We start from the raw sequence: 13189 nt of genomic DNA on the forward strand, positions 1-13189 counted from the left end.
AAAGAAACACAAAGACTGTAATTTGTAATATAATGTGATGATATTAAAGTTTATTTGGTGCTGGTTCGGTATGCGCTCTACAACCAAGTTTCTGATTCGGTATGCGCTCTACAGGTCGATTTTAATTAGTTATTATTTTATTTTCATAATTTTCAAAAACGTCATAATAAAAGTATTATAGAATATAAATATATAAAAATTAGTTAAATAATTATAAAAGTAATATAAAATATAAATAAGTGTATACAAATTAGTTATTTTCCGCTCTACATACGTCGTCATTATTATTTTTTTTATTATTGGCTTTCATTCACGTTATGGATATCTTCTAGCATGGCGAGGAAAAGATCCGGCCTGTCTTGACGGTAAAGTCGCCAGCAATATTGATCAAGATGGGACTGCAAATGATGTAAAGGAACACCTCTCATTTTCTTTAATAATTTAATTTTTGCGTCCAACCATGACCTCTCAATGTTTTGAGTGTGAGCTCCTGTATTTGCATCGACATAAGACGTTTGGTGATTTACCGTCTTGTGTACAAATCCACGGCTTGTGAGACACCTATAAGTAGCCCATTCATCAGAATGAATTTCTGATCCTGCTTCGCATTCACGTTCTATTATTGGTAAAAGTGTTTCTCGATCGCGTCGATGAACATAAAAATAACGGCAATCGTTTCCATTTTTTAAACCAAATACCCAGGGGCCATCTACTCGTGCACCATAATTTCGGTTATTAATAACCTCAGAATTTATATCTGTCAATGTGGGAGGACCATCTCCAGCTAATAATCTACCCCTATTGTACTTCCTTCGGCCAGCGAAACGAGCTTCGTCAATTTGAATTGGATTTTGTGCATTTCCAACCAATTTGTTTTTAGTTTTCAAAACAGCTGTGCATACTTCTCGGCACATATTAAACCAATCGGTAACACACTCCTTACTTCTCCCTGTCCAATCCATTACCATTTGTGTGGGTAATTCCAATACAAACATAAATACAAGTTCAATAATTTGACAAAGTGTTAACCCACTATTGCAACGTTGGTTTAAGTCAGTGAAATGAAAAAATCTGCTGCCAGCTCTTGCCGATCTTGTTGTCTGACAGCCTCGTTTTGGACACCGAAAAATAGCCATCCACTCCCCATTTCGGCATTTCCGTCGTTTGATTTGCATTTCTGTGCCGCATTTATGACAAGGGTCGTTGTCTTCGGCAGCACTTTTCAACAATCCTTTCTCTACTAGAAACCGATGACACTCGATCTCATTTGACACTACTGTAGTATAAAACTCACGAAACGTCATCACAGCCATCACAATTAACAATTAATACAAAATTATAAATTATAAAATATTTTATTATATAAAAATAAAATATTATACTTATAACGATACTAGTGAACACTAGAAAACAACTGTAATAAAATGTACAGTAAGTATAATATAATTTAAGGTAAAGATGATCAAAGATAAGATAAGTCGAAAGAAAAACCCAACATATAATATATAAAACCGAGGCAGATATTTCCGTACCAAACGTAAATCGAGTGTAGAACGGCAAAATCTGTAGAGCGCATACCGAACCGTTTATTTTTATTATATATTTTGTTAAAATGTTTAAATTAAACTCTTCTTACTATTTAAGTATTACTAAATACAATCATCCAAACACTTTTATGTAATGTACTATGATTATTTTTTATTCTATAATGAAAATTATTTATTTGTTCAATGTATAAAACCAAAAAGTATTTAATCATATTATTTTGTAATACTATATCGTTTTGTTTATATTTTATTTTTTTTTTATGAATAATAAAGTTCAATGGAAAATAATCCTATGTGTGCTATTTAAAAAAAAAATTTAATTCTGAAATCTCCTATGTGCAAAAGTTATGCTTAATATTAAATTATTAAATAATACAGTAGATTCAGTTAAAAAACAAAATCAAATAAATATTCACGATATAAATTACTAGTTAAAAAAAATTATTCCTATATTCTATTTTATAAAGTTATTTTTAAAAATAGTTTTTTGTGTTTCCTGAAAATTAAACTTTTTTTACATGGGAGGTTTGTTCCTGTCAACGACGGTGTGCTTTATTTCATATTGTTATTTTTTTGAACAATTTGATTTTTTAACAATCTTTCAAAATAATTCTTATCCTTGGACAAGAGATTAGTATGTTTAGATGTAAAATGGCGTTATAATTTTGCTGGTCCCATCGCACTATTACAGAGTTTTTCTCCACAAACCACACAAAAAGGTATTTGACATTCATTTTCAATAATATAAGTGAACCCGAAATCTAAATAATTATTGCAATACTGTCTATTGATAATTTTTATTTTTTTCTCCCTCTTATAATTATTTGTATCATTATTAATATTACTTGTACTTACGCTGGTTTCATCAGCGCTTGAGTCATATATTCGTTTTATATATTTATCCATCTTGCAGTTTTAAATAATTATTTTTATAATAATATTATAGTATTAAAAAATATTATTTTTGCACAAATTAATTAATGTACTCTAAAGATAAAATAAAATAAAATATGTCTAAAAAGTTCAACTCTGTACTTGAAAAAAAAATCAAATTATTTAAAAAGAATCTCGTTTACTGTGGTCAATAAAGTAAATAAAAATATCACGTGGAAATATTCTATTTTATCAAATATATTGCATCGCATACGAACGGAATCATACTAATTGTGTATTAAATATCTTCTACATTCTGCAATCGATCAAAGTCTATAATATCTAATCTATCTCTGTTATCGTCGTATAGATGCAACATTATACGAACAAGTAGCGATAAAGATTAAAGCAAATTCATTGTGTTGTAATGAGTACAATTATTAAAAACGATGAAACCGAAATTAAATTATCCCAATAATTTTATAATCTTTTTCGCCAATTTTGAAATTTTGGCGGAACACTTTAGCCAAGTTCTAAATGTCTACCCAAGTCTAAATGATTATTACGCAAGTAACGTTTTTCAACTTTCCCTTTTTTAATATGGTTTGAATATGGCCAACAAAAATTAGATTCTGGTAAATTACTTCTTTTGATGATTAAATATTTAATATAATCATCAGCATTTCTACTACCGTTTACAAAATACCCTATGTTCAAACTACTTGGTAAATTTGTATCAAATTCTGTAAGATTTTCATTTGGAATTTGAAGTGATTGGTCTAAAATTTGTGGCTGCACTATCGGCACAACAGAGGTATTTTTTTCAACTTCAACATTAGTTTCGTGTTCCTGTTTACATTTTTTTGTTGCATTTGTATCAAAATAACAAGTTATTTTATTTTTTGACATATTGATTGTAAATATTAAAATAATACAGCACTAAAAAAAGTAAAAACATTAACGTCAATAACTACGAACGAAAGAGCACGAATAAGTCAAACATAACCGAATAACTCATAAACAATATAACGTTTTATGTTATCAATGTTTTTAAGCTAGCTTATCTATGATAACAGGCTCGTCGTGCACACCGTATCAATCTAGCGGTATGTGGTACAGTTGGTAATAACTGCCGTGTCGACCGCCACATTATCATGTGCATATCACAGAAAACCTAAAACCTACTATCGCCAAAAAAAAAAATTAAAATCATTGATTTTTTCATGCTTTAATCACCACAATTATTTATCATAAAATAATGTAAAACATAAATATTAAATATATTATAAGGTTTTTGTTGTAATATAATATAAGCTAAGGGGGGGGGGGGTGATCCACCCAACCCCCACCGTAGGACCACCAATGTCGGAACTCTATGGATGACAGAGTGATACGTGTGATACGAAGATACAATGTATAATGTATACTAATTAGTTATATTACATTATTATACTATTTAGGTATTACTGTTGAATATTATATATTAAATATTTTATTTCATTACCGAATACCGACCGTTAAGCGCGTTTTGTACTCATAACTTTTTTAGTACCTAATAATTTGTCTTGTGAGTTGTGATGCTGTACGACGTTTACGCATTTATACTTTATGTTTATATTTGGATAATTTAATCTATATGACGTATAGGTAATTAAATTATTATATATCTAACCAAACAATAAATTTATACTAGATATATTTACCTACTTCTTTATTTTACGCAGTTTCGCTGCCACGAATAGTCACATGATATTATACCTACTATTCGAGATGGATAATCAAAAACAGGTAAAACAATTTAATATTTAAATATTATATTATACAGTTTAATTAAAATTATTTAAATCATAACATGTTTTATATAGACCAAATTCCAATCATTATTTATTTTGTTTTTATTTATTTGTTTGTACTTCATCAAATAGTTTTTTTTAGTGGTCAGTAGATTATTTTGAAAGTAAGAAAACTTATTCAGTTGTACCAAGCAATTGGCTTGTTATACAACTTGATAAATATTATTGTAAGTGGCCAAAAAGACAAAAAGTCACTTCCAAAATGATTATGAATGCTGAAAATCCATCTAATAAATGGCTTCTTTACCCAATAAATATAATTGAGAATTCAACTTTCAGTAAGTGAAAATGTTAATAGATAATATTATTATCTTACATATTTTAAAATATAATCATATGTACTTAATAAGTTATTTTCTATTTTATTTATAGATACTTATGAAGAAGCTGTAAAAAAGAAAAGACAGGTTTTTATATCAGCTACCGAGTCTGAGAGTGGAGACCCTAATATAGAAAAAATAAAACTATGTAATCTAAATTATGAAAGCGAAGCAATGACACAAATTGGAACAATTTTCATAGCTCAATCAGTTAATCCCTTAAAGTATTATTGTTATGAATATAACATATTCTTAATATATTTATGTATGTTTGTGTTGATTTTCAGGTTGTAGTACATTAGATTATCCACTTTTTAAGCTGTACAAAAATAGTACTTCTGTATCAAACAGTTATTCTGATCAAATTAATGTTAATCATAATTATAAAGGTTAAACAATACAGCAAAATTATGATAGCCAAATTTTCCCTGTATCTTGTAAGTAAAGTAAGAAGTAGGAACCTATTAAACAACGTACAATTTAATCAAAATTTAATTAAAAATATATTAGGTATGTAGGTATTACAATTTTATATATTTTCTATAGATATGAGTAGGATTTATTTTACTAAACCATTCATAATACAAATCATTTATAATTTATTATTTAGACTTATTTAAAAATATTTACATATATCACTACTTAATAGTTGTTAATAATAGCTTATATGTTTTTTATCAGTTAATTCTAGGTATTAGTTAATAAAAAATAATTTATATTTTATATAAACTGATTTATTTTATTAACAGCTTCTTTGACAGAATTGTATGACACCGACACTAGTATTACGAGAAGTTTAAATAATGTAATGAGCTCTTCAGTCAATCAGAAAACACCAAAAAGTCAAACAGCAAACCTTAATGAAGATTCAAATCACGAAATTAGCTCTATGAATATTAGATCATGATTTACATATTAGTCTTTGGTTTTATTGTAGTAGGCAATCGATGTTAATTTATAATAATACATTTACTATAGTAATAAATTTATTTTTTTCGGGTTGGTATCTTTACTAAGTATTAAATTATCAAGTTAGATTTAAATTTTGTTTTTAATTGTATAATTATTTAAATATTTTATAGATCAAAAAAAGGAAACTTTTTCACTGCATGTCCAAGAGGAACTTTCAACGTTATTTAGAAGCTGAAAATAAATCAGCCAATACAACTTGTATAAAGAATCCAGTATTACCAAATGAAGTGAGCATCAATAAGTGTTTCGACAATTTACCTGCTCCGTCATCATTAGTAAATTCCTGTATTGCCGTAACCAACGAAAAGACCTTATATCCAAAGCAAATCGATTCATATTTTTCAGACAATATAAATAATGTTAATTATGATACTATAACTCCTAAAATTATATGAAATAAAAATAACTCTACTCTTAAGCATAAATTATGTAAGCTAATATCAGATTAATAAATTCTACAAATTTTAAGATCAGAAGGCCTTGACTTTCTAAAAGATGTTAGAACATTACTGAAAACTCCAAAGAATCATGAAATTATTAATGTATATCCAGGATCTTATATTAATATTGGTGTAGAGTATTCATTTATTTTTCAGATTCGTGAATCACAAAAGCATTGGTACAATTTGTTTGAAAAATTAATTGATTTAATAAATTTCTTAGCCTCACATAATCTGTCATTTAGAGGTCATCGAGAATCAATTAAGTTAGATGATAGCAATAACTCTGGAAACTTCATTGATTTATTAAAATTATTGTCCAAACATGATCATTCATTACAGCACCATTTTCAACTAATTAATGAAAAACAACTGGCACAACATTATTTGAGTCATGATATCCAAAATGAATTAATTAAACTTATGTCTAAAAAAGTAATTGAAGAGATTATTAGTAAAGTAAAATTAGTGAAATATTATGCCTTCATGCTCGACTGCACTAGAGACATAAGTCGCGTTGAACAGATGTCCATTATTTTAAGATTTTGTAATACGTCAACCGATGATATAGAAGAACATTTTATTGGGTTTATTGCTGTTGATTCCACAACAGGGGAATATTTAACAAACATTATTCTACATGAGCTAAAAAGTAATGGTTTAGATCAGAGGTTCCCAACCCGTGGTACGCGTACCACTAGTGGTACGTGGAAAGCTCGTAGGTGGTACGCAAAGAAATTTCAACTTAAATTTTTTTTTACTTTCATAAATATCAAACAATAAAAAAAAATGTTAAGAAATTAATGAATCATAAAAATATACGTTAAAAAAAATTTGACTCCTAATTTAGTTTTAGAATTGAAGTGGTACGCGTATTGATTGAAAAAGTGTCTGGTGGTACTCGATGATAAAAAGGTTGGGAATCCCTGGTTTAGATATTCAAGACTGTCGTGGACAAGGTTTTGATAATGGCGCGAATATGGTAGGAATAAACAAGGGTGTTAAAACATGAATATTAAATATTAATCCAAAAGCATTCTTTGCACCTTGTGGTTGTCACAGCTGGAATTTGATTTTAGTAGATGCTGCTAAGTCTTCCATTACAGCTAAAACATTTTTTGGCTTTATTCAAAAAAATTATTTGCTCTTTTAAAAATCTAGTAAACGATGGGATCTTATAAAAGATAAATTAAAACTAACATTAAAGTCTTTATCTGAAACAAGGTGGGAAAGTAGAATTGCTACAGTCAAAGCAATGTTATTTCAATTTCACGATATCATTGATTGTATAAATACACTTAAAATGAAAATAGTAGACGCAGAAACTCTATGTGTTTGTGAAGCCATTTTAAAAGAAATGTTAACATTTGAATTTATTGTTGCAATACATGTGTGGTATGAAATTTTACTTCGTGTAAATAATATAAGTAAAATCTGGCAATCAGTTCAAGTGAATTAAAAAAATGGCTGTTGATTCTTTAAATAATTTTTGCAATTGGATTCAAGAATATCGTGATATAGGATTCAATAAAAGTATTATAGAATCTCGCCAGTTCATAGAAAAAAGTAGTTATGAAATAGAATTAAATTTTAAAAACAAGAGAATAGCAAAGAAGAAAAAAATATTTAGTTATGAACACACTGATGAACCTATAGAGAATGGTGAAGAAAAGTTTAGAGTTGACTTTTTTAACAGCATGATTGATGGAATTCTACATGACATTAAATGGAGATTTAAATCATTGAATGAATACTTTGAATATTTTGGTTTTATTTATGATATGAATATTTTAAGATCCATTTCCAAAGAAGACCTTTATAAGCATTGTTGTGATTTAGGTACAGTTCTTCAAGCGGGTGAAAAGAGCGACATTCAATTATTTGAATTATACGAAGAATTACAACTCATAATTTCTAGTCTACCAGACTTTATTAAGGATGCAAAACAACTCATCAAATACATAATAGAAAATAATTTACAAGAAATATATCCAAATGTTTATATAACATTCAGAATTATGCTCACTATTCCTGTCAGTACAGCTTCAGCAGAGAGAAGTTTTTCGAAGCTTAAAACAATTAAAAATTACCTACGAAATACGATGACACAGGAAAGACTCTCAGCATTAGCAGTTTTGTCCATTGAAACGAAAATTGCAAATAATTTAAATTACGAGGATATACTTAAAACATTTAGTGAAGCAAAAAGCCGAAAAGTCCATTTCTTGTAAATAAAAAAAAATGAAACTTCTAACAGTATTATTAATTTAAAAAAATATGTATTTAATTTTATTATTATGTATAAATAAAATTATATTGACTACTTTGCAAATAAAAGGTTAATAATTAGAGTTTATTGTTTTGAAAAATTGTAAATCTTAATATTTATTAAATAACTATTGTTACTTAAATGTTTATTAAAAAAATTTAAAAAAAGGGCCTCTTTAAGTCTACTTCGCCCACATATAAATTTTACCTCACGCCGCCACTGACTATATATTCATTATTCATGTTCAGTCTATTTAGTATTTACTTATGGATTATTATTAAGATTTTAGTCAATATTATAGTACCTGGGTATTATTATAATATGATAAATATTGATGGTAGGTACTTATTATTTATAATTTTTAGTTTAATGATCAATGTTTGATATCTTCACAAATTAATTTTTATTGAATTAGGTAAACATTTATTGCATTCATTTTATTAATCATTATTAATTTCGGTACCAACAGTTTATACAATGAATTAGTTAGATAACTTATTATTAAATGTACATATTTATTCTCTTTGCTTAGAAACAAAAATTAGATAATTATATTTTTTATGAGATATAACTTGAATATAATTAAAATGAAAATAATATTGTTTAATAGTGAAATAAATATCAACTACAAAAATCTTTGATTTTATATTGAATTTTACTTAGATAAATTATTTAAATATAATATGTAGGCACCTATTATAGACCATTAGGTAATTGTATAATAATGAATAAAAACAAAATTAAAAACACTCAAAACAAATTATATACTTTTTGTCAACAAAAAACTAATTAACATATATACTTAACTTTTTATATCTTTATACAACATTATAATATAAGAATAAAAAAAATAATACTATCCTAAGTATTGCTGTAAATCAACTGTTTATACAAATATCTTATAAAAAACAAATATATATTAATTATAATAATTATTATTTTTCAATAACTGTGACATAACCTGGAAATTGATAGATCAGTTTTCTTGTTTTATCAACAATCTCAGGATTAGGAAGTATAGCACAAATCATGTCATAATCTATTGTTGATTTATCATTTTCTTTTAATTAAAACTGTGTACCTAGTATATCAGATTTTTTAAAACCTTATACTATGATTTCAACATAATCCTCGTTAACATCACACACACAACACACATACTTGAAAACAGTTTGTTTACGTCCTCCAGCAAATTTTACCAATAAGAATACTCCTGGTTTAATATCTGACCAAACTGGATCATAATATTCTACTTCATGTACAGGAGGCACACATGTAGACACTTTAATGGACTCTTCGTTTATAAATAGTTGATCGTCAGCAGATTCTTCAGACGAATTTGTATTTAAATTAGATTTTTTGTAAATTTTTATGTAGTTTTAAATTTGTTATTTTTTTTTAGTTTTACTGATGTTTTGTGTACTTTTATTATTGATTTTTTTGATATTTAATTTTTTAGGTCTATCAGTATTAATGAAGCGACGAAGTCTGTCATTACTTACACGTTCAGTTTTATTATCCAGAAGCCAACAAAAACTTGATTTTTTAATCACCATTTGTTTATTATTATGTAGCAAAATATTTATAAATGGTCCATTTTCTACTCTTTCTGCGTTGGCATTAGAGTTTGTACTTATAGATGAAACTTTCATAGAATTCAAAAACGTTGAACTATCAGTGAAGTCCTTTAGCTGTAAATCTTCACCAATATTTATAAGTGAAGAAATATCACTCAAGTCTGAACAAATGTCATCAGGTATTTCTGGTGAACTTTGTGTTTCATACATTTAATTTTTTTAAAAACTGAGGCTGGTTAATTGAATCGTCGAATATTGACATAAAAGTAATGCTTCTTCTTTAGCATCGGCCAAGCTTTTACATAAAATATCTTCTATGTCAATATCTGATAATTTTTCAAATATTTTAGGAGATATTTTTTCATTTATACTAACATAATTCCTACTAGGGTTTCTTTCCCTTGGAAAAAGTAAATTTTTTTCTGGATTACTTTCTGCTGTTATTTTAAGGTCATTTTGAATAACATTTAAAATTTCTACCCTTGTAAATTTCCTAATGAAATCTTTTAAACTAAAATTAACTACAGTGGAATAGGTTGAAGTCATTGACCTTGTATTTCTAAAAAGTTTCTCACACGTTTGGCTCCTATAAAGCCAAGGAAGGAACATTTGTGAGTCATTACCATTTTATAGTTTACTGAAATATTTTACTACATTTATTAAAGCAAGAGCATTTAGCTCAATGCATAAATATGCATTACTAGTGATAAAATTTGTTTTTTAATGTTAAATCATTATTTTTCATTATTAAAAATCTCCATATTCTTAACAAATATACACTATGCCATAAACAATATAATCTTTCTTTTACAACTATCGTTTTATTTAAATATGATTTTAGCACATTGTTCATTATTTTTAAAAATGATATAGTACCCTGACTATCTGGAATATTTTTCAAAAGCTCTATCACTTGATCAGAACACATTTTTTCAGCAGCGTTAAAATTCATTTTATCATCAGGATTTAAATCGGTATTAGTTAAAAGATGTTTATCTTTAGAATATAATTCTGTAAACTGAAACAAATGAGTAATAGATGCAGTATAAGAGCCAATTAGTAACTCAATTCCTGGTTTTAAAATCCTGGTCCTAAGTTTTGTGCCTATGTGTACAGTATCTTCTACAAAGAATTGTGAGAATTGTGATAAATTAATTTTATTGTCATAAGTCTTAGATTGCATTGACTTCAGTAACCGTGTATCACCATCTGATGAATATCCCAAAACTGTAATCCCTTTATCGGCAGCCAAATCATTTATAACTTTCCACCTTGCCATGACATCTAAATGTGTAAATTTATTGTCCGTTCTAAAAATAGCAATGCAGAATGGTGGAGAATTATCAGAAAGCGGTTGATCCATAATTACATAGGCATAATGACTTTTCATGCCAATTTCAAAATATTTCATAATTTATTTTGCAGAACTTGCAATATAAGAATCTGTTTGTGCGTACCTATCAACAAATGGTAGTTCAAATCCAATAATTTTATTACTTAGGGCATCATATTCAACTTTTCCTGTAATACGGGTAGCATCTTCGCTTACCCAGATGCATAATGGTAAATTTCTTTCAATTAGAAATTGTTTAAGTTTTTTCAAACGATATTCTCTTTCCACAACATTATCTTTGTTGAAAGATATGTATCTGAAAAGTGAGGTAATTGAAGACAAAGAGTTATTTAGATTAGCTTGCAAAGTCTCGTAAAGTAATCTACCACCCACAAAAAATAAATATGCCTACTGAAAACTTTTTTATTGGATCACTGTATCTGTTACTATGTCTGTTTTTACTTCTTGAGTTTTTAATTGAGGCATCACATAACAATTTTAAAAATGAGCTAGAATCATTAGTTTGCTAGTTTACAGAACTGATAACATTTTTGAATTAAATATTTTTTCAACCGAGTTTTACAATCTGTAGATTTTTCATCTTAAAAATATGGTATTAGATTGGTTTTATTTGTGTTTATTTTTTGCTTAACATTTTCAACAACTCTATAGAAATTTGTAATCAGTTGCTGGCTTTCCTTCTTTAAACAAACTACTTTCCTAAACACGTTTTTCCCGTTCTCTTCTACTATATTTTAAGTCTTTCCATTTAGATATAATTGTTTTGTTTGGGTGTCCTGTAAAAGTTGGTGGTTCATTATAAGGCAAAACTGAGGGCAAAACTAAATCCAAGCAAGGCTTATTGGCCTCTTCAATAACCTTGCTATTATTAAAATCCTGACTATTATAATTAAGTGAACCGCGTGGAGAACCATACATATAATAATCATCATTATTTATCATTTCAAAATTATTAGTATTATTAATTATTGTTTCAGTAGAATATTCATTACTGTCTGCTCTTAAATTTATTTCTCGATTAGTCGAGGGATTAATTGATTTTACAAAATAATTATGAAGGGTCCATCTCTTGTTTTTTTCTGTAGATGACTAGAAAGGTGACGGTAATAGTTACTGAAAACCCATCTTTTTTTATGGCTTTGGCTAGATAATTAATAAACAGTTGTATATATACCACAATAGCATTTTATTTTGCAAACTAAATCATTATTTGATTTATTTTCAGATACTAAATTACCATCCTCATCTGTACTACAATTACTATTGGAAATTGATACAGTAACTTCTAGTTGGGAAATAAGATGATAAAATTGTTCTTTTTTGGATATTTTTGTTTGATAAATTCACTTAGGTATTTGTTTTAAATTTTTTTTTTCTTCAGTTAAATCTATGTTTACAATTTCTTTTTCAATAATTGAACTGTTTTTAGTCGCTAAACGTTTCTTTGTCGCCCCAGAAGTGACTGTTACGGGTTTCCTTTTCTCACTTTGTGTGTTTAGTTGAGATGTATTAAATTTATTTTTGTAAAAATTAACTACCATAAATAGTTTTTTTTGAACCCTTCGAGGATTTTAAATGTTGATATATTATTTTTAAATACACCGAAATAATCTATTTTTTCATGTTCCTCTATCAAGTCTGGTAAGATGTTAATAGCAAAATTTTCAATTGATATGATACCACTTTCTTGGATTTCACTTATTACTATTTGATCATCATATTCATTTAACTTCGTCTAAGGGTCGCGTTGTCTCGGACGCGGACGGTCAATGCGTTGACCTTCATCGGGATAACGTACATCCAGATGCCTTCATCGGGATAACGCACATCCAGATGCCTTCATCGGGATAACGCATATCCAGATGACGATTATGAATACAATTATTTGTGGGAAAAAAAGCTTTTTACGGTAAACCGGTATTCAGAGATCGTAATATCGTTTATAGAAAAGAAATTATATTATTCCATGTATTATTTAAAAAGG

At 27.5% G+C, this 13189-nt stretch overlaps 1 protein-coding gene across 1 annotated transcript; it reads left to right on the forward strand.

Moving 5' to 3' along the window:
- The first annotated feature begins 5702 nt into the window (after nt 1-5702).
- On the forward strand, nt 5703-6913 carry LOC126553353 (uncharacterized). The gene is made up of 3 exons (XM_050208534.1): nt 5703-5840; nt 6162-6730; nt 6856-6913. Exons 1-3 carry the CDS (start codon nt 5703-5705, stop codon nt 6911-6913), a joined length of 765 nt encoding a protein of 254 aa, XP_050064491.1.
- Nucleotides 6914-13189: the final 6276 nt, after the last annotated feature.

This window comes from Aphis gossypii, unplaced genomic scaffold, assembly GCF_020184175.1.
Source record: "Aphis gossypii isolate Hap1 unplaced genomic scaffold, ASM2018417v2 Contig00215, whole genome shotgun sequence".
Lineage (NCBI taxonomy): Eukaryota > Metazoa > Arthropoda > Insecta > Hemiptera > Aphididae > Aphis > Aphis gossypii.